We start from the raw sequence: 22,385 nt of genomic DNA, 5'->3' as shown, positions 1-22,385 counted from the left end.
CTTACTAGCTGTGTGACCAAGTCACTTAACTCTAGGAAAAGTTGGGTTTATATTATAGATATCTGAATAACAATCCCTAGATTAGTATTCCTTATTATTGTGCTATAAGAAATGACAAGCAGGATGACTTCAGAAAGACCTGGAAAGACTTGTATGAACTGATGTATATAGAACGAGAGCAGAACCAAGAGAAACATTGTGCAGAGACAGCAATATTGTTGATGAAGAATTGGGAGTGACTTAAATATCTCAACAATACAATGAATCCAAGACAATCCCAAAGAACTATCAATGAAACATACCTCTCACCTCCAAAGAAAGAACTGATATTGATGTGGCACAGACTGAAGCATGCTATTTTTCACTTTCTTTCATTTTTTTTCTTTTATTCAAGTTTTCCTTGTACAAAATGACTAGTATGGTAATGTTTTGCATAATTGTACATGTTATAACCCATATCTGATTGCTTACCACCTCAGGGAGGAGGGGAGGGAAGGAAGGAGGGATACAAATTGGAACCCAAACTATTTTTAAAAAAGTCATTACTCTGTGTGTATAAAAAAAGAATTAATATTCCTTTTTTATAGCAAATCATTCCCTCAGTTCCTCACAAGGCATACTTGGGCACATACACAGCCCACCCTCTCCCCGCCCAACCCCCCCACCCATCCACCACGGATTCCCTTTCAAGGTATAATCCCCTGACAAGACTTTTTTATGAGAAAAATTGATCGGGGGAGGGATGGAATGGGAAGCACTCTGCAGACCAACGTCAGTTAAGCACCGGAGTCATCACCCTGGGTGATCAGCATATGTGAGGAGGGCAGGAACGGGGATTTATGTGGGGGAATTGGTGGTCTGAGTCCCCAAATTCAATTGTAAAGCACATTGGGCTGCAGATAAGGTACCAGTCCAGTAAGAGCAAAGGAGATGATTCACATAAAGGGCTTTGCATACTTTGAAAGATTGTAGAAATGATAGTTCTTGTTATCAACAGCTGCCCAGGAAGTGTCTGACCCTCTGAGACATCCTGGGGATGGGCATCAGACTAGAGTCAGAGGACCCGGTCCAAGCAGTGTGGGGTAGTAGGGAGGGGTCAGTTTCCTCATAAAGTTTTCCATATAAAGGATGTTGAATTAGATGATCTCTAATGGCCCCCACTATGTTCTTAAGGCCTGTGTCCCTATGAGTTTTGGCTACGATACTGAATCTGTGAGGCATTTGGCCAGTTATTTCCTTATCTATAAGATGGGGGTGATATTTGCTCTGTAACCTCCACGGAGCTGTTGTGATGAAATTGATTTATTATGTGGAGGAGTCCTGGCCACATCTCCCAGGCGCCCCCCCCCCCAAATCCCCTCCTAAGGTATTGCTGAGGGAAGAAAGAAGGGAGCTGAGGTCTGGTGTAATTCTTTTTTTTTTCTTTTTTCTTTTGGTGGGTCAGTGATGGTTAAGTGACTTGCCCAGGGTCACACAGCTAGTAAGTGTCAAGTGTCTGAGGCAGGATTTGAACTCAGGTCCTCCTGAATCCAGGGTCAGTGATTTACCATGGCACCTAGCTGCCCCTCTGGTGTGATTCTGGAACCTGGGTGGGGAGCCCGGCCACGTTGGGCCACAAGGGAAGGCCTGAAAGGCTCAGCATGTTTCAAGAGCTCCTCCAAACCTGCCTGAGCACACCCCGAGCCACCTGACACTCCCTCCCGATGCCTTCCTTAAAGGCCCCGCCCCGCCTCTCCACTGGTCTCCCCTCCCCCACTGTGTCAATCGGGTTTCAAGCTCCACCATGCTGCCTTTTTCAAGATTTTTCGATTCAAAAGTGTTTTTTAAATACCTGTGGTGTATCTGGTATCCATTGCCTTGCTAAGAGCTGGGGATACAAAAGAGAAAAGTAAGATAATTCCTGCCCTCAAGGAGATTACATTCAAATAAGGGAATAAACCAAGTTCACAGGGCAATGTATAAAATAAATACACAGTGATTGGGGTGGGTGGGTGGGTGAAGGGAACATTAACGCCTAGGGGAATTAAAACAGCTTGAAGGAGGCTCATCTGGTGCCTTAACCCATGTTGTCTTTGTCCATCTTCAAGTTCTACTTCTGAGTTCTGCCTCCTCCAGAATGCCTTCCCTGATTGTTCCTGTCTGAAGAGATTCCTGCCACACACTCCCTTTCTCTGGAATCCTACGGCAATTACAGTATGGTGTTCAGTCCTTTGTCCGTCATTTTCAGCACTCTGTGACCCCATTCAGAGTTTTCTTGGCAAAGATACTGGGCTGATTTGCCATTTCCTTCTCTAGCTCTTTTTTTTTTTTTTTAGTGAGGCAACTGGGGTTAAGTGACTTGCCCAGGGTCACACAGCTAGTAAGTGTTAGGTGTCTGAGGCCAGATTTGAACTCAGGTACTCCTGATTCCAAGGCCAGTGCTCTATCCACTGCACCATCTAGCTGCCCCTTTCTAGCTCATTTTACAAATGAGAAAACTGAGGTAAACAGGGCTAAGTGACTTGCCCAGGGTCACACAGCTAGTAAATATCTAAGGCTGGATTTGACCTCAGGAAAATGAGTCTTTCTGACTCCAGGCCCAGCTGCCCAAATTACAGTCTAAACCACACACTATGGTGCTTGGTTCTATATGGTCTTTCGCAATATACTCTGATCTTTTTCTCTGTGAAGCTCTGTAAGAAGAGAGCTTAGATCTCTTCCTTCAACTCTGGAAACTAGACTGAAGTCCCTGAAGAGTCTTGCTGTTCCTGCCTCCCCTTCCCTCCCCCTCCAGTTTAATAAATCCTGAGTGAATGAATGGATGCCTGCTGCTAATCTCAATCACTCTACATACATGTGGATAGGACTTTAGGAGCATCAATGCCGTCTGATGCAGAGAATGCTGGACATGGAGATGGGAAATCTGGGTTAAAATCCCTGTATTGATGCTTACTATGACCCCACCCCACTCCCAAGCAAGCCATTTAAACATGTCTGAACCTCAGTTTCCTCATAAAATGGGGATAATAATCTCTGCCCTGCCTACTTTCTTTCTTTCTTTCTTTCTTTTTTGGTGAGGCAATTGGGGTTAAGTGACTTGCCCAGGTTCACACAGGTAGTGTCAAGCGTCTGAGGCTGTATTTGAACTCAGGTCCTCCTGACTCCAGGGCCAGTGCTCTATCCACTTCACCACCTAGTTGCCCCCCTGCCTACTTTCTATTAGTGAAGATTACATGATCCGGAGTGTGCTGTGCTTTGTAACATAAATGTTCTTTTAGGACAGGGTTTATTATCCCCAGTTTACAAAGAAGGAAACTAAGGCAGAAAGATTAAAGCACACAGCAAATTTGCAGGGGAACCAGTACTCAAAATTCAAGCCACAGTGGTCTTAGAGTCAGGAGGAAGCTTAGAGGTCACTTAGACCAAGCACCCCCATTTTATAAAGAAGGAAACTGAGTCTCAGAGACATTAAGTGACCTGCCCAATATTACACACTTACTAAACAGAGCCAGTATTTGAACCCCAAGGCTTTTGATTACAAATCCAGTCCTCTTCTCAATCTATTGAACAAGACCCGAATGCCAGCGAAGGACCCTAGCTATAAATACTAGGGTGAATGATTCATTCTGGCCCCTCCCTAAAAGGGGGCAGTTTAGACCCTATTGGCCACAGAGGGAATCCTATTGTCCTTTCTCCTCTCCGTTCTACAGCCCCACTCAAAGCCGAGGGGCAAGGTGGCCTCCTGACCTGTAAGGAGAGACTCAGACATGTCTGGCTGGCTAAACTGCTCCAGTCCCGCTGCCTAGGAGAGGGTTGGTGGGAGGGATCAGATTCGTGAATCATGCCTTCCTTGGGGCAGGGGGAGGTGGGGTCCTGCCCTTTGCGCCAGCCGAGCTGGTCAAACAGGAACTGGAGATGCAGAGGAGCTGCTGGGCTGGGCTGGGCTGGGTTGGGCCAAGGGGCGGGCTGATGGGAAGGGAAGGAAAGGAGGGGAGGCCGGGCCAGAGCCTCAGCATACAGAGGCGGGAAGAGGGCGCAGGCACTGGGACGACCAGCCCGACCACCCCCACCCCACCGCCCCGGGCCGCTGGGGCTAGGCTGGGGCTTGGGATCCGTAGTATGAGGATGGACATGGGGCCTCTGGGAGGTCCCAGGAAAGAAGAGCCTCAGTAAACCTGACTCCAGCAAGGAGCCTGGGACCCCCGCCCCTACGAACCACGATGTGTCTGCGACTGGGTGAGCTGGCTCTTTTTGCCCCCAGCCCCGAGGGAAGAGGGAGCTTGGGAACGAGGGAGGGAGAGATTGTTGTCCTGTCCTGTATAGATTTACAGAGCTGGAGAACTCTGCGGAGATCCCGGACAATTTGTCCGCCACGAAAAGCGAGAGGATGGACTAGCCAGTGTCTTCAGTCTTCCTCTGGCCCTGATGTATGATAGGATCCAGTCTGAGCCCCGCCCCCTGTCCTCTCTCCCTCCGCATTTTGCTGATTGGGGAAACTGAGGCTCGGAGAGAGGTTTGCTCCAGATCTCCGGACCTCCCGGCCAACAACACCCACCAAGGGAAGCCCCTTAAAGTAGGAGTCGCAGATCCCCTCTCCTCACCCCTCGTGTCTCCCAGTACCCAGATGTGGTGGAAAGATCCCTTGGGCTTCAGAGTGAGGAGAGGTGAATGCTCTTCCCTGTTCTGCCCCTAGCTATGGGCCTCGGGGAAGCCCCTTCTTTCCTCCGGGTCTAAGTTCTTGTACCTGCACCCGGAGGAGGTTAAACTAGGCGATCGCCAAGCTTCCTTCCAACCCACCGCCCCCTCCCCCAACCACCACCGGCTTCCTCTAGGGCCAACTTCTCCCTCCTCCTACGACCCCAATCCACAAAACCCCAGAAAGGACTTTTGATGCTCTGGTGAGGAGCAGGGCCCCCCGTGGGCTGGGAAAGGAAAGGATGAGTATTGGAGATGCTTCTGGGCAAGCAAGGGCTGTATGGCTGGTCCTCAGAGAGGGACCGGCCCGGTCACCGGCAGAGGGAAAGTGAACATAGTCACTTAGGCTTTTCAAGCAGAATCCCTCCTCTGGGGCAGGCCTCAGTTTTCTCATCTGTTCTCAAACGGTCTCAAAGAGACGTCCCATCAGGCAGGAAGGGTGGTCACAAGCCACCAGTAGGGAAAGGGCCTGAGCCATTCCAAGGAGCATAGCCTTGTCAGCTACCGGCGGCACTGGAGGAAGGTGGCATGGACGTAACAACAAGGTCAGGATACCAACAAGGGCCAGGGGATGCCCCCTACACCCCTTCCTCCCGGGCTAAATGAATGAACAAAATAGTAATGAACCAGCCAAACTCTTCATAAGAGCCATAGGGGAGACAGAAGAGGACGGAGGAGGAGCGGGTCCCCATGGGCAGGGAAGAGGGTTAGTGCAAGTGAGAAGCCGGGGCCCAGGACGCCCCGGGACCCGGACGCCGCCTCCATTGCCCTTCCCTCCCGCAGGTGGCCTGAGCTGCAGTGATTACAAGAAGATTTTGATGAAGACAGGTCTGGTCCTGCTGGTTCTGGGTCACATCAGTTTCATCACATGCGCCTTGCTGCACGGCACAGCCCTGCGTTATGTCACAGACCCCCAGGATGCCGTCTCCTTGCAATACGCCGTCTCTAACATCCTGGCCGTCACCTCAGCCATCTTGGTACCCACTGTGCCGCTCACATTCCAGGGAAAGGGGGATGTGGGAGGGAGAGACCTCTGCCTAGTGGCAGGAGGTCATTGTTTCCCTGCTCAGAGAGCAAAGGTTAAAGGTTGCAATGGGACTAAATACTAGCTGCAGACAGGACCGGGAGCTTAGATCTAAAGCTGGTGGGTGTCTAGTCTAGCTCCCTCATTTTACAGAAAAGGAAACTGAGTCCTCCAAAGGTAAAGTAATGACAAAAATCACTGTTAATATTAGAAAATACTAGGTTAGACGATACCTTAAACCATAGGTTCTTAACCTGGAGTCAGAGAACATGGTTCTTTTCTTTTTTTTAATATTTTGGTAATTGTATTCTAATATGTGTCCTTTGTGCATTTTAAAACTTTATTCTGGGGGCAGCTACGTGGCGCAGTGGATAAAGCACCGGCCCTGAATTCAGGAGTACAAGTTCAAATCCGGCCTCAGACACTTGACACTTACTAGCTGTGTGACCCTGGCCAAGTCACTTAACCCCCATTGCCCCGCAAAAAAAAAAAACAGAACAAAAAAACCTTTATTTTTCCAGAGGAGTCTAGGATGTACAAAAAAGCTAAAAACCCTTGTCTTAAACAATTCCACTTTAGTCTTGTTCAGGGGGAACAACAGAAAAGGAACCCTATTTACCCCCTTCTCGGCAGTTAGGTGGGGGACTATGTATCATTCTGTGCCCAGGCTCCCCCACCTAACTGCCAAAATATTAAAAAAAAAAAAAGAACAAAAAATAACGGGCAGAGTAAGTGCATCTGGTTAACTGCTTTTCTTTGTTACAAGGGAGGGTTCACTGCTGGGAACCCATATCCAGGAATGACTGTAAAAGGTTTTTAAAGGATCATTAAAACTTTTTTTTGGATAGGGAAAAAAAACCCAAAAACATCTAGCCCTCCCCTTACGTCCCATCCCTTCATGGTCATACATATTTTTGAGAAGCAACATGATATAAAAGATAGGATCAGAAAGACCTGCCTTTGTATCCTAGCTCAGACCTTGAACTAGCTGTGTGACTCTGGGCAAGTCACTTAAGTTCTTTTTGCCTCAGTTTCCTCATCTGTAAGATGAGTGGGTGAGACTCACATCATCTCTAAATCTATGATACTATGATGGCTTGTTTTACAAATGAGGCTTCTCAAAAAACAAAACAAAACAAAACAAAACAAAACAAAACCTAACATGGCAGCTAGATGGTGCAGTGGATAAAACACCGGACCTGGATTCAGGAGGACCTGAGTTCAAATCCAGACTCAGACACTTGACACTACCTGTGTGACCCTGGGCAAGTCACTTAACCCCAATTGCCTCACCAAAAAAACAAAAACAAAAACAAACGAGGCTTCTCTTAAACGATTAAGCAACAACTAATCTTTATGCTCGTGAAAGGAAACAAAATCAAAATCAAACATGCCTCGAACACAGAAAAGTAACATATAAATGAAGGTTGGAAGGGAGGCAAGTAAATCTAGTAGGGGCTGAAGGCAGCAGTCAACAAAAGCTGGACTTCAAGTGCTGGCTCTGTCATTTACTTAACACTGTCTGTGTCGATTTGAACAAGTCATTTCCCTCTCTAGATCCCTCCAGCTTTAGATTCCAGGATCTTATGAACCCAAACAGTAAACTGTGTGACTTAGGCTTTGGTCACTGCAGGAGTTCAGAAGGAGCCAGGGTTTGGTGTGGACTGGGGCAATGGGGAAAAGGCTTCCTTGAGAAGATGGCCTTGCAGGGTGGGTAGAACTGGCCTGGGCAGAGGGTAGGGTGGCAATTATAGGCTGCCAGGGGCCTTGGAGGAAAGGGGCTCCCACATTAGATAGATAGATTGTTAGCTCCTCCTTAAGGATAGGGAATGTTTTTGCCTCTTTTTGTATCCTCGGCCCTTAGTAGGATGCCTGACACATAGTAGGCACTTAATAAATGTTGATTGATTGATTGAGGTAGAGGGCCTGTCTGGGGCTGGAAGGTCTCTGCTAAAAGAGAAGGATACAAAGGCAGATGGAGCCAGATTGAATAGGGGAATTTGGATAGGAAGGGAAGAGCCTGGAGGCCAGGAGAGCAATGTAGGGCTGTCACAGATGGTCAAAGTGAGATAGATGCAAGGAGGGGCTGGACTAGGATGGTAGCAATGGGAGTGGAGAGGAAGTGTCAGATATAAAGATATTACAAAATAAGAAGCTGTGCTGCAGAGAGCCCTAGATCTGGGGTCAGGAGTCCTGGGTTCAAATCCAGGTTCTACTATTTACTAGCTATGTGACCTCAAGCACATAACAGCCTCCCTGGGCCTCCATTTCTTTCTTTCTTTTTTCTGGGCAATGAGGATTAGGTGACTTGCCCAGGGTCACACAGCTAGTAAGTGTCAAGTGTCTGAGGCTGGATTTCAACTCAGGTCCTCCTGAATCCAGGGCTAGTGCTTTATCCACTGTGCCACCTAACTGCCCCAAGCCTCAATTTCTTAATCTGAAAAAAAATAATTTTGTAAATCTTAAAAGTTATAAAAATAGGAATTATTGTGTAAGTTATTAAAAGTAGAATTCACAGAACTTGGAATAGTCTTACAATAGAATCCATGGCTCCTGGAATACTGTGTGGAGTGTGGGATTTGAAGGAAGAATTTTGTCTTTATAGCTAGTCCCAATTTCCAGGCCCTCCCCACTTTCTCCCGGCCCCCTTAAACTGGCATTAATGCATGTGCCTACACAGAAGGGCCGCCTCAATGCTCAGCTTCTCCACATCCCTGGGCTGGCTTGAGGTTCCAAAGAGATTGTCTTCCCATGGGCAGGAGGTGGCATCTAGAAGGTATGGGGCTAGACTTGGACTTAAGAACACCTGAGGGGGAAGCTAGGTGGCACAGTGGATAAAGCACCGGCCCTGGATTCAGGAGGACCTGAGTTCAAATCCTGCCTCAGACACTTATTAGCTGTGTGACCCTGGGCAAGTCACTTAACCCCCATTGCCTCGACAAAAAAATTTAAAAAAAGAACACCTGAGTTCAAATCTGACCTCAGACACTTACTTACTTAGCTGGACAAATCACTTAACCTTTCTCAGCCTCACTTTCCTCCTCTGTAAAAAGGGGATATGATAGCATCCTTATCACAAGGTTGTTGTGAAGGTAAGATGAGTTAACAAATGTACTTTGTAAACCTTAAAGCATTATAAAAGGCTAGTTGTTGTTGTTGTTGTTGTTGTTGTTATTATTATTATTTTGGCAGGGCAATGAGGGTTAAGTGACTTGCCCAGGGTCACACAGCTAGTATAGTGTCAAGTGTCTGAGGCTGGATTAGAACTCAGGTCCTCCTGAATCTAAGGCCAGTGCTTTATCCACTGCGCCACCTAGCTGCTCCCTTGTTATTATTTTTTAATGGCTTACACTGCTTTGGACCCCAGTGGGCAAGAGAGGAGGTTCTTTGATGGGGGTGCCTCCAGGGTGACCCTGGGAAAGTGATGGGTGAAGAAGGAGTGACCTACAGCTTCCTGATGATCAGTGGCTGTGGGGAGACAGAGGCCCTCCCTTACTTCTCACCTCTTCTGTCCATAGATCATCACCTGTGGGATCACGGTCATTGTGCTGTCCAGATACCTGTCCCTCACCTCCCTGGTATGGAAGTCCCTGGAAACCTGGGTTGGGGAGGTGGGGCAGGAGGGGAGTGGAACCAGGCTATTGCAGGATGGGCAGGGGGTGGGGTCAGGCTACCCTTGTGGGGTAGGACCAGCTTCTTACAGGAAGGAAGTTCAGGGACCATGCTCTCCTAGAGGACATCAGGGTGTTTGAATACAAAGGAAAGAGCCTTGTCTAGGGAGTCAGAACAGGCTTCTGCCACTGATTCACTGTGTGACCTTGAACCAGTCCCTTCCTCATGCGTGCCTCCATTTCCTCCTACATAAAATGAGGAAGTTGGATTTGATGATTTTTATCCCAGTGCCCTTAGCAGACAGTTCTATTATGTCATTCTCTCTCTCTCTCTCTCTCTCTCTCTCTCTCTCTCTCTCTCTCTCTCTCTCTCTGTCTCCTCTGTCTGTCTCCTCTCTCTCTCTCTCTCTCTGTCTCCTCTATCTCTGTCTGTCTGTCTCTGCCCTGATCATCTTGTGCTCTCAGCCCCTGAATACTGGTCACAGATTGGTGGGAGGAAAGATGTCTCAGCCTGAGGGTTGTGTGTGTGTGTGTTGGGGAGGGGGCTCTTCTCTGGCCAGGGCCCCCTCCTCACAAATGGCCCTTTTCCCTCCAGCGATGGACAGTGTTTGCTGCCAGTGTAACCAGCGCCCTCTTCTCCCTGGTCTGCTCCCTTGGCCTCCTGGCATCCATTGCCATCACCTTCGCCAACCAGGGCCGGTCACTGCTTGCCACCTGTTCCTTCAATAACTCAGAGCTCCTGTCCCTGACACCAGACTGCCCCTTTGACCCCACCCGAATCTATGTAAGTGACTCCCAGTGATGGGCATCCCTAGGACACATGACTTCCCTGGAGACTGTGTAAATGACCCTTAAGTTTAGACCTCCCCCTGATTTTCTCTTAGGTCCTTATCCCTCCTCCCCAAAGGGTCCTCCCTGAGGTGCCTGTCTATGCACATGTTCTCTGAGGGCAGGTCTCCCTGGAGCCCCTAACTGCCTTCTTGGATTTGTGTGTAAGCGACTCCTTCAGTCCCAGCTCCTTGAACTGTCCTTTAAGCCCCACATGCACTTATGGAGGTGACTGTGGTGGGGCAGCCTCGATTTTCTCTGGCTCTAAGCTCACTCTATGTGTGACCTTGAGGAAGTCACATGCCTTCTTTGGCCCTCAGTTTCCTCATCTGTAAAGCAAGGGAGTTCGACTAGACGGCCATGCTCTGCTCCCTGTCTCAGCCCCTTCTTCCTCTCCTCCCACAGAGCTCCACCCTATGTCTCTGGGCCATCTCCTTGATCCTTTGTGTGGCTGAAAGCACCTTTGCCGTCCGGGCGGCCCAGCTCACTCACCAGCTGCTGGAACTGAGGCCCTGGTGGGGCAAGAGGAGCCATCATTTGGTAAGGACTCTCTCTGCCCTCCTTACACTCCCATGCCAGACCCCTCCCCTCACCTCCTGTGCTGGGGCTGGGAGTCAGGACTCCTTGGCTTCTCTCCAGGAGCTGCCCAGGTGTGTGACCCCAGGCTCCTCCCTTTCACTCGGTGCCTGCAGTCCAGTCGTAGTCACTCCTCGTGTTTGACAGATTTCTTCCTGTTTATTTCCTTATCCGGCAGGGGGCAGGTGTCACTGTCCCCAGTGCACAAAGGTGAGAAAACCTGAGGCTCAGCCAGGTCTAGCATCTTGTTGTCACCCAGCTAATGCTGGGAATCCAGGTCTCCCGAGTCCCCAGGCCAAGAGTGCTGTCCCCTATTACCCAATAAAGGGAAGCAGGCTTTCCTCAGCCAAGAGCTCCATCCTCTATTAGTTAATCAAGGAAACCAGCCTTTCCCATGGGACTTAGTCAGCTCTCTTGGGCCTGAGATGAGAGAGAAATCAGCAGACAGAGGAATGTTTGTAGAATTTCTCAGTGCTGGGAGAAACCTCAGAAACCATTGAGTTCAAGCCTTTCCTCATCAGATAAGAAAACAAACTCCAGACCTGGGGGAGTGACTTGCCCAAGGTCTCACCATAAGTTAAAGATTGGAGTGCACTGGAGAGAAGCTGGTGAGAGAGGGGGGCGTTCAGTGCTTTGAGCACAGAGGGCGGCCCTGGAAGAGGCTTCGGGATGGAAGGATTTTAGAAGATACCTCATCTAGCCTCCCATTTTATAGATGAGGAAACAGAGCAGGATTGTGACTTGTCCTAGTTTTTTGTTTTGTTTTTTGTTTTTTTGGTGAGGCAGTTGGGGTTAAGTGACTTGCCCAGGGTCACACAGCTAGTAAGTGTTAAGTGTCTGAGGCCGGATTTGAACTCAGGTACTCCTGAATCCAGGGCCGGTGCTCTATCCACTGCGCCACCTAGCTGTCCCTTGACTTGTCCTAGTTTAAGTAGGAAGGAAGCATCAGAGGTAGGTGGCAAATACAGGCCTCTGACACTGGGGAGACTGTGTTCTTCCTAAGAGACCACGTAGTTGTGGTGGCCCACTGGGAGGAAGGTTAAGGACAGTTCCCTCAGCCCAGCCCAAACCTATTTGTACCTCCTGTTCTCATCCCCACTGACCTCTATCTAGCTCTGTGTGTGTAGGTGTCTGTGCCCGTGGGCACATGTGTGTGCACATGCATGCTCACCGCTGGTGATGGTGGAGGGGTGTGTGTGAAGTAACCAACGATGGGAACCTCCCCATGGTCTCCTTGACAGGTCACAGAAAGCTCAAGCCTCACTGAGGCTCGGAGGACCCTCCCTCAGCTGCTCCAGCTCAGAGCCAATACCCCTCTGAGAGACGAAGGGACTTAGCAGCCACTGGGCCCGGAAATCCTGGCCCTCTGTCGCCTTGGAGCTGGTCCCACCTCCCGTGGGCAGCCCTGTGGTCCCCTTCTCTTTGAAAGAATCCCCGAAAGGTACTGAGAGCCTCCCCAGCCTGCCCTGGGCCTGCAGGCTCCTCGAAGCCACTACTCCCAGCCCCTGGCCGCTCTGGCCCAGGGCACAGCACTGAGACAAGACTTTATTCTGAAGTTATTAAAAAGAACAAAGTAATTCCAAGTGGATGCATGCTCAGAGGAAGGGGGTGGGACTGCTGATGCTGCCCCTGGGTCTTGGGGGGGGCAAAGGTGGAGGGAATGTTCTGAGGACACCCAGTTTTATGGGTGGGTTGGGTGGAGGGAGGTGGACACACGGTCCATGTTTCAGGGTGTGATGGGGGAGGGCCAGGGGGTGGGTAGACCCAGACCCACCATCATGTGGCGTGTACATACTGGAAAAGTGCTTCAGGTCAGGGATTGCCCTGGGGGGAGGGGACTCACAATTAAGCCTCCTTCCCACAATCCCCTTCCATCCCCTCAGACCCGCATGACGCAGGAGAGACCAGGCGTCTGGATCGGAATCCAGGGGGCTTGTGGAAGGGGGCATAACAGACTGGGATGACCAGTGCTGTATGCACTGCACATCCCCCCTCTAGAGCTCCTCCATCATCTCCAGCCCCTCCACAGGCAGTTGCCTAGCCCTCTTTCCTCAATACCACCCCCACTTCTCTTGAACTCCAGGGCTGGCTAGACCTTAGATGGAATGGGGGAGGCATCCTGCTCTTGGCCTTAGATGGAGCTATTTGTCCCCTTGGCTGAGAAACCTCATCGATAGGGAAGCTCCCGGCTATGAGGCCTCTTTAGGATTCTGAGGGGAGGAGCTGGGTGGGGAAGGGGGCAGCTCCTGGATGCACAGGGACACACTATCTTCCCCATTGCAAGTATGTCCACATGCCCAGCTCCTGCCCTCCGGATGTCCGACCGCCCCAGGGGCCTTGGGCTGAGCCCTGCTCAGAGGCTGGGGAAGTAGGCAGACTCTACCCCTGCTCTAAGGAGGTGGGGACCCAGGAATCGGGGCTAGGAGCAGAGGACACATCAGGCCCCACCCCACCCTGGGCTTTCCCAAAATCCAGTCTGGACACGAAGACACGGGACGGGGAAGCTGTGGGAGACGGGAGTTGAAGACAGGGTAAGGCAGGGTCCCAGCCTGGCCCTCTACCCTTCCTCCTCCCCATCCCCCAGGAGGCCCCAGGCTCAAAACTGGGAGGTGCTACTGGGGTCACATTGAAGCAGCCGGACGATGGACGGGTCACTCTTGGCTCCTCTGATGAACTCCTCCAGGGAGAGCTTCCCTGGGGGGAAGGACAGTGGTCAGTTTGGAGAGAACATCAGTCATTTGGAGGAGAGAGTTGCTTTGAGGGGAAGGCAGAGATTGTTGGTGGGGGCAAGGGGGGAATCGGGGGGAGTCTTCCTGACCAGGAAGGGGGTTTGGTAGAGGTCGGATTTTGGACAGGGTCCCAGGGAGCCCCCACCCCCACCTCCCCCTCCACCATCATTGTTTGTATCCATCTGACGGAAGATTTTTCTCAGTCCGCTTCTCAGGGGTAGATTCATCCTCGGGCATCTTCATCACAGAAGACACCATCTTGTAAATGGCCTAGAGGTGAGGGGGAAACCAGGGTCAGGAGAAAGGAGATGGATAGATTGACCAGGTGGGTTGACCTCCCCAATTTCCTCCTCTGTCTTAGCATAACCTTGCAGAGATATAGCAAGTGCTACATGAGAAGTTACATACAATTGACCTGGGCCTAGTGACCTATGTGACCAGCAGGGGTGCTCAGGGCCAGGATGCCCTTCCTCCATTTCCCCTAGGATGAGAGTAAGACTGAGTAAGGCCTGGAATTTCTCTTCACTTGGGCCACAAACTATGATGTTACCAGGGAGCACTCTCTCCGTCCCCCCTCCCCCAATTTATGCAAAAGAGATGTAAATGAGCATCTGCATTGAGAGTCCTCCTCTTGGGCAGTGTTGAGCAGGGGGGGGATATAGGACCCTGCAAGCAGAAATTATGCAAATGTATGCAAATGCACCCCATCAGGTGTCAGGTGTCAGACTGGAGTCAGTAGCATAGGCAAGGCCTGGTTAAGAGGCTTCAGCAACAGGAAGATCAAGGAGAATATTTATACTAATTATGTGAAATTATGCAGATGAGCACCAAGGACAGGGTTTGGAGGTCTCCATTAAGCCATGCTGGGAGGAGGCACTGGTTGCCATTGAAGGGGATAGCTTCCTCTACACACACACACACACACACACACACACACACACACACACTCACATACTGTAGGGAAACAGATTTCCCCTGCAGTGAAAAGTGATAATGATCCCAAGCCCCACACTGTGGGTAGATGCAATTTGGGATCAGAAAAGCAAGAGGTCACTGTAGGCTGTGGGCTCAGGAGGGCTTCCTGGAGGAGTTTCCAATTGAATAGAGAGAAACACCATGTTCAAAGGAACACTGTCATTGAAGGATACGTGGCTTAGATTCATGGAGAGAAGCTTGGAATTGATCTTAGATATTAATTAATAATCAGTAGCTAACATTTATATAATACTTACTATATGCCAGGCACTGTGCTAAGCACTTTACAATTGTTATCTCTCTTTTTTTTTGGTTTTGATGAGGCAATTGGGGTTAAGTGACTTGCTCAGGGTCACACAGCTAGTAAGTGTTAAGTGTCTGAGGCTGGATTTGAACTCAGGTCCCCCTGAATCCAGGGCCGGTGCTCTATCGACTGCTCCACCCAGCTGCCCATCTTTTTTTTTTTTTAAAGAAAACAGTTATTTCATTTTAATTTTTCAATTCCTTATACCTAACACATTATTTTAAGACTAGACCTGTGATTTCATTTTCCTGGTGAGGAAATTCAATCCACCAATGCAAGTTTATGCCTTCTGTGTAACATACAGTCTTAGAGTCACTTAGAATACTCAAGAGATTAAGTGACTGGTCTAGGGTCACAGGGCTACTATATTATCTCTTTTGATCATATTGTCCAATCTCCTCATTTACAGAGGGGGAAACTGAGGAACCATGAATTAGCAGAGACCAAACCAGAATCCAGGTCTCCTTCCTCTTAATCTTTGTAATTTTTTCTCCAACACTACACCACTTATTCAAAGGACAGTCAGGATAAAAATCTGACTGAAGCAAAGGGAGCCTGGAAGGGAAGCATCTGATGAGAAGAGCCTAAAAAGGTAGGTCAGGACCAATTAGTGATGAGTCTTGAATGCCAGGATCAGGAATTGTGGCTTTGATTATAAGCCACTGAGCAGAGCAGTGAAGTGATAAAATTGAAGACAGGAACTTTGTCCTTTCCTTTGTGTCCCCATTGCACTTGGTACCAGGCTAGGCACCCCAAAGCATTCAGTCCCTCCCCTCTATACCCACCTGCTACCACTCTCTAGTCTGACTCCTTATGACCTGCCTGGATCATGGTGATAGTCTTCTGATAAACCATCCCAGCTCCATTCTCTCACCCCACCAATCCCACATTTACATGCCACCATGTAACACTGCCAGACCAATCTTCCTTGTACGGATATGCTTGTACTATTCCTCTGCTCAATAATTTTCAATAGCTCCTTCTTGCTTCTAAATAGCTTGCCTTCCATGTCTGTAATGGGCTTCCTTCTTACCTCTGCCTCTTAGGACCCTTAGCTCCCCTTGGGGTTCAGGTCAGGTATCACTCCCTAGGGGAAGCCTTTCATGACTCCCACCCCCACCCACTGTTGCTAGTATTTTCTCCCTCAAATGATTTTATGTTTATGTTGTTTATCCATTTGCAGTCATCTCTGACTCTCCATGACCCCATTTGGGGTTTTCTTGGCAAAGATACTGGAGTAATTTGCCATTTCCTTCTCCAGCTCATTTTACAGATGAGGAAACTGAGGGAAACAGGGTGAATGAAGCGACTTGCCCAGGGTTGCACAGTTAGTAAGTGTCCAAGGCTGGATTTGAACTCATGAAGATGAGTCTTCCTGATTCCAAGCCCAATGCTCTATCCACTGCGCCACGTGTTATATCCCCCTATAAAACGTAAGCTACTTGAAGGCAATTTTCATTTTTGCTGTAAATCCACAAGGCCTTTCATATATTAGGTACATAAATGATGAATTGCTTAATAAAGTTCAGACATTTGTGCTTGGCATTCCAGACCCTCCCAATCTGATATCACCCCATCTTTCCAACTTTAACTCATGTTTTTCTGCACACATAAGCTATGCCTCAGAAAAACTGTATTAACTCTTCGCACCTCCCCAGTATAAAGAGCTTTTCCACCTTAATGTCTCACCTCCCCAGTTCTCTAAGCTGCTTCTCTCTTCCTCTTAGCCATCCTTGAAATCCCATATCAGATAACCACCTCCTCCAAGAAGCCTTGTCTGAATCCCCTGTTGGTAATAACCGTGCCTCCCACCCTCACATAGCACGTTGTACTTCTCCAGGGCTCTTGTATCATGTTGTATATTGGAGTAATCTGTTTGTGTCACGGCCCCCTACTAGAGACATTCTACATTTTCCTCTACATTTTGTATCTCCCCCAGGACCCAGAGGTGCCCTGAACATGGAAGATGGTTATTCAATGTTAACTGAGGGAATGAATGAATGGATGGATTGATTCTACCCTGCCAGGGCTGGTGAGAGGCCAAGCTGGATTGGGGGGGGAGGGGGTGGCGGCACCATACCTGGACAATCTCCAGCATCTCTTCTCGGCTGATGTAGCCATTGCCATCCAGGTCATACATGCTGAAAGCCCACATGAGCTTCTGCTCCAGTTTCCCTCGAGAGGTGACGCTGAGAGCAATGATGAACTCCCGGAAGTCGATGGTGCCGTCCCCATTGGTGTCAAAGGTTCGGAAGACATGCTCAGCAAATTTGGAGGCATCTCCGTAGGGGAAGAAGTTGGCGTAGATCTTCTTGAACTCCTCCACATTGAGGATGCCCGTGGGGCAGTCTTTCAGGAAGCCTTTGTACCACTCCTGCAACTCCAGGTCGGAGAACTCCGTGTTTTCCCGTAGGTCCTGTAGCATCTCTGGCCGCAGCTTGCTGTTCTGTTTTCCCATGACAGCGGTTTGGGGACTCCAGAACCCCTGCTTGCATTCCACAGGAAGAGAAGGAAGGAGAGAGGTGGAAGGACAGAGAGACAATGATGGTGGGAAAGGGACAGAGGGAGTCCCAGAGACAACATGGAAGACAGAGAGATGCAGATAGAAGTAGTCAGATCAACAGGGAGCCAATGAGGTGGCCAGGGACAAAGGGAATGGATAGAGATAGAAGAATATAGGAAACCACAGAGAAATAATGACAAGGAATCAGAGAGACAGAGACATAGAGACAAAGAGACAGGTACAGAGAGATGGTTAGTAATAGAGACAAATGAATTGAGAAAAGACCAGAGAAAAGTGATGGTGCGCCAGAGAGAGATAGAAACAGAGAAACAGGGAAGTAGAGATGGAGAGACAAGATGGTGGTAGACAGGAGGTTTTAATGTGAGCCAGAAAGACGAAAACAATGAGAGGGATGGAGACAGGGGGATGGAGGGAAGCACAGAAAAATAATGATAATGAGTCAGAGGGATGGACAAAGATAGAAGGATGGATAGGGACAGGAATGGAGAGAGGGATGGAGACAGGGATAGACAGAGGGATGGACGAACAGGGAGAAAGCAGAGGTGGACAATTACAAGTACAAAGAAAAGGATCAAAAGGGAAGGAGAGGGGCAGGAATGGAAAGACAGCCAGAAAGAAGGTTGGAGAGCATTGAGAGCCTGCTTTCTTTCAGACTCCATCACACTCTTGGCTCTGAGATCCTTAAGCTTCCCTCAAGAACAGGCTCAGAAAAGAAATTCTTCAATGAGAACAGGCTGGACCTAGAAATGTCAGCCTTCCAACTAATGCTTGCTCACCCTACCTTATTCTGCTGTTCCCCTCTGCTCTTTGTATGACCTCACTTGTACCCAAGCACACCTAAGACCACCAGCACAAAGTCATGCACATGATATCACAAAATTCTAGAATGGGAGTGCTGGACAGCGCCGACTACGACACCCCACCTTGTCATTTTACCGAAGAAGAAACTGAGGGGAAGTGATTTGTCCAAGGTCATACAGCAAATCTGTAGGTTGGGACCCATTCCCAGGCCAGGGCTTTTTCTCCTGCTCCCTCTACCACTCTTCAGAAAGTTGACATACATGTGTTCATGCATAATCATATGCCTAGAAACTGACCCTTATAGCCCCCCTGTGCCCCTTCATATACTAGGAACATTGAAGCCCCATGGCATGGAAGACCCTCTGCCTCCCCTGAGTGGCTCCTTGCCCTTTCTTTACCTTTCATAAGATCTGAAAGAGCCTCATTTCACAGGGAAAAAAGGAGAAGAGAGGGGAAAGGGGCATCCTGGAAATGGCTGACCAATCTATGTGTGTGTGTGTGTGTGGGGGGGTGGACAGAGACAGACATAGAAAGGGACGGAGAGAAAGGGCAGCAGTCTCTGTGACTTCATATAATTGCATGTGTTCATGTGCTGATTTGTGTGTGCATGTAATTATATGTGTACCAACATATTTGTGCATGCATGTGAAATGATATAGTTCTGCAAAATGTGGGTTTCATGTCCTTGTACATAAAAGTAGGCATGCAAACACATGAGTACGTGTATGTGCATAAACATGTGGCTATGCATGTTATCTGCGTGTACATCTGTATCCATGTCATGCATATATTATATATACACACATCCATATGCCTGCAAACATGTAAATATATATGTGTTCCTGTCCTTCTTGGATCAGTGCTCTCTATCCTAAGAACCCCAACATGCTACCTTCCTCCCCAAGTCTTGAGGCTTTGGGCTGGGGGCCCAGGCCAGTGATATGGCCCCTATCTATGGTGTGGGGGAGTCAGTTCAGGAAGAAGACCCCAATAACTGGCTTTTCTGCCACCTAAGAGGCGGGGTCTGCAGTGTCGAGAGAGAGTACTTAGCTTCTGAGTAAGGGGGCTCTGGGAAGCAGCAGGAGTAGGGGCCTTAGATCACTGGGAGGAGGGAGGGTGGCCCACCAGGACAGGACCTTCTCCTTTTCTTTCTGCAGCCTTCCCAAGTGATTCCACCACCCCACCACAAAGGGAGAAGGGGACCAAAAAGAAGGGGCTGGAACTGGTAGTCCGGAAGATCCTTCCCCCACCCCCTGAGAAGGGGCGAAGCATCCTGGTTTCTCCTCTTCAGAGAAGTGCCAGAGCCCCACTCCTCTGCCCACACCCAGCACCCGCACAACTGGAAACCCATCTCCAGAACTCCCAGCCTGGCCTGAAAGGGCTGCCATAGACCAATCCGGGGCTCCAAACCCTGAAGCCGAGTTCCCTTGGCTCTGTCAGAGGCTCCTGGTCCATCGGTTCCTCTCCCTTCCCCGGCCCCTTTCTATCGTCCCATTTTCCTCTCTCCAGTCTCCTCTCAAAACGCCAGCCCCCTGACTCTGCCCCCCCCCCCCATAGCCGATAACACCCACATTGTCCCACCCGGGTTCTGGGGCACCCTCCCAACCCCAAGATCCCTGTCACTGTTCTGGGATACTCCTACCCATATTTCCCCGTTCCCGTCGGACCCCCCTCCCCACCATTTGCAGTGGGTCTCCTGCTCCAGTTCCCCAGGAAGAGGAGGCAGCGGAGAAAGGGGGATCCCCGGGCCAAGCAGTGAATCCGGCTTCTAGAGAAGAGGGGGCGGGGGTCCCAGGAGCAGCTCCCCCACTCCGCTCCCCTGGGCATCCTCCCCCACCCTTTGGAGCCCCCAGCCCCTCCCCGGAGCGCAGCCCCCACTCACCCCTCTGCAAGAAGACACTGACTACGCAGGGAAGCCGAGGCGCTGCAACGGGGGAGGCGGCTGAGGGCGGCCGAAGGGGCGGGGGGAGGCCCGGGAGGAGGGGGGATGCTGGAAGGCAGGAGGGGGGAGCTGGAAGGCGGGAGGGAGACGCCCCACAGGCAGTCCTACCACCTCCCTCCTCCCCAGGCTGAGCCGTGGAGCCCCTCCCTCTCCCCTGGGACTCCCAAACGCCCCCTGCCCGGACAGAAGCTGACTGCGGGGGTGTGGACCTCGCCTCACTCACGCCCCCCCCCCCCCATTTGGGAAGGGGCGGCACTCAGCGCCAAGCTGGATCCCGACCCCTCTCCCCAAGCAGTGTCGGTTCCCTTGCTCCTTCCTCACACCCCTCCCCTCCAGTCCTCAGACCCCAAGCTGCCAGAGAGGGGGCGCCCTCCCCAAAGCTGGGGGGAAGGGTCCCGGTGCTTCTCCCCTCCTCCCCACCTGCTTCAGAGCCCAGGTCTCTGCCCCACGAGGTACCTCAGATTCCTCCAGGATGCTGGAGGCGCCGCCCCGTGCGCCGCCCCCCACCCCTCCGCCCCCAGATACTCCTCCCCAGGCCTGGATCCCCCAGAGCTGAGTGGAGCCAGGCAAAGGGGCTGGGGAACTGCCGCTGGGAGACTTGGTACCTGGTGAGGTAGGCGCAGCTAGGGGATCCAGGGGACCCCCCCCCCACTCGCAGCCCCGCCTCATGGGTCGACTTGGCCCGCAGCCACGCCCCCTCCCCAGCCCCGCCCCCCCGGGACACCCCTCCTGGAAGCCCCGGCCTGAGGGTCCCCAAAGGAACATCACCCCTGAGACGCAAGGCAGTGGGAGGGGTGGGGTGGGAGGGTTACCAGGGCAAGTGAGGACAGGAACCGCCCCCTCCCCACACACCCACGCGCCGGCGCAAAACTGGAGCTGCTGCGGGAGGCTTGGGAGGGGTTGAGGGGGGAACTAGTGGATTGTGTAGCTGCTCAGCTGAGGCCTGAGGGTCTCTGGGCCGCACCAAAAGGGAGGAAGGCAGCTCCATGACCCTGCCCCTCGCCCCTCGCCCCTCACCTGTACTCGCTCAGCCTCTGGCTAGTAGAGGGGAGAAGAATTCCCGTTCATTTCCCTGCCTCCAGGAGGGACAGCGTCCACCTGGTTCCCAGGCAGAACCCAGAGAACCAGAATGTGTTGGAACAAGTTCTGGGACTAAAAGTAGAAGGCCTAAGTTCAAGTCTAGCCTCTGATACTGATTCCCAGAGTCGCCTTGTACCAGTCACTTTCTTTTGCCCTCAATTTTCTCATCTGTAAAATGGTAACACAGGATGGTGGAAAGAGCTCAGGGTTTGGGAATTCAGATACCTGGTTTCAAATGCTGATTTTTTTACTTGTTTGACCTTGGGCAAGTCATTGTTCTTCTCTAGGCCTCCTGAGTCCTATCTCTCCTTCAGAGAGTTGTGGTGAGGATGACTTAAAGTGTGCAAAGCACAACAACCCTGTGATCTTGGTAGCATGAATAATAACATCCCCATTGCATAGGAGAGAAAACTGAGGTTGGGAGAAGGAGAATGACTTACCCAAGGTCACACAGTATATGAGAGCTCTAATTAGCTGAGATAAAAGTTTTTAAATCTTAAGACACCATAGAGATATAAACTATTAACTGTTATTGATTGGATGAGAGGTCTTCCAGTTCAACCTCCTCCTTTGGGGGAAGGGAAAGGAACACACATTTTATAGGCACCTACTGTGTGCCAGGCACTGTGCCATTTGCTGTTGTTGTTAGTCATGTCCAACTCTCCATGACCCCATTTGGGGTTTTCTTGGCAGAGATCCTGGAGTGGTTTGCCATTTCCTTCTCTAGCTCATTTTACAGATGGGGAAACTGAGGTAAACAGGGTGAAGTGACTTATCCAAGGTCACACAGTCAGTAAGTAGAGGCTAGATTTGCATTCAGGTCTTTCTGACTGACTCTAGGGCTGGGGCTCCATCTGATATACTACCTAGTTTCCCTAAAGAGCTTTACAAATATTATCTCACAACAACCCTGGGAAGTACGGGTAGCTGTTATCCCCCTTTTACAGTTGAGGAAACTGAGGCAGACAGAGATTAGGTGACTTGTCCATGGTCACCCAGCTGGTAAGTTTTAAGGAATTTAGAGAGGTGAGTGTATTTTACCATCATCCCTTCAGATCCTCTCACCCCTACCTTGCTCTGGAAAGATTCCTTATTCCCCAAAAGCAGAGCAGCTCAGTACCAGATCAGAAATCAGGGGAACACCATTCACATCCAGGCTCTGCCACTGCATGAGCTCGGTTTCCTCATCTGTGAAATGGGTGGGAGGGCAGGGACCTCTATAACTTCTAAGGCCTCTTCCAGCTCTCAATCTATGCTCCTGTGAGTCAGTCAATGACTTCATGGGTTCTGATGTGTCTCTCAGCCCTGCCTCATTAA

General features: G+C 50.3%; 2 protein-coding genes across 6 annotated transcripts; one reads left to right on the top strand and one right to left on the bottom strand.

Moving 5' to 3' along the window:
- Nucleotides 1-3,981: 3,981 nt before the first annotated feature.
- On the top strand, nt 3,982-16,721 carry TMEM54 (transmembrane protein 54). Of its 5 annotated transcripts, none has more exons than XM_043991739.1 (6): nt 3,982-4,215; nt 5,458-5,651; nt 9,217-9,276; nt 9,905-10,093; nt 10,543-10,677; nt 16,661-16,721. In XM_043991739.1, the coding sequence occupies exons 1-6, from the start codon at nt 4,200-4,202 to the stop codon at nt 16,676-16,678; spliced, it is 612 nt and encodes a 203-aa protein (XP_043847674.1). In that variant the 5' UTR covers nt 3,982-4,199; the 3' UTR covers nt 16,679-16,721. The 5 variants fall into 5 exon arrangements, with proteins under 5 accessions (XP_043847674.1, XP_043847670.1, XP_043847673.1 ...); XM_043991735.1 differs by lacking the exon at nt 16,661-16,721 and adding an exon at nt 11,955-12,296; XM_043991738.1 differs by lacking the exon at nt 16,661-16,721 and adding an exon at nt 10,892-12,296.
- Nucleotides 13,310-20,483, bottom strand: HPCA (hippocalcin). The gene is given in 5 exon segments (XM_043991747.1): nt 13,310-13,407; nt 13,606-13,639; nt 13,641-13,712; nt 16,802-17,206; nt 20,409-20,483. Coding segments are annotated over 4 exon segments (582 nt in total). The 5' UTR covers nt 17,180-17,206; nt 20,409-20,483.
- Nucleotides 20,484-22,385: the final 1,902 nt, after the last annotated feature.

Source organism: Dromiciops gliroides, chromosome 3 (genome assembly GCF_019393635.1).
Source record: "Dromiciops gliroides isolate mDroGli1 chromosome 3, mDroGli1.pri, whole genome shotgun sequence".
NCBI classification, from domain to species: domain Eukaryota; kingdom Metazoa; phylum Chordata; class Mammalia; order Microbiotheria; family Microbiotheriidae; genus Dromiciops; species Dromiciops gliroides.
Note: the sequence above shows the minus strand (reverse complement) of the source record. Positions and strands in the feature narration are given on the sequence as shown.

Coding starts and splice junctions, on each gene's coding strand:
- TMEM54 (XM_043991735.1), top strand. Junction 5,652..9,216: donor CCGTCACCTCAGCCATCTTG/GTACCCACTGTG, acceptor TTCTGTCCATAG/ATCATCACCTGTGGGATCAC. Junction 10,678..11,954: donor GCAAGAGGAGCCATCATTTG/GTAAGGACTCTC, acceptor TCTCCTTGACAG/GTCACAGAAAGCTCAAGCCT.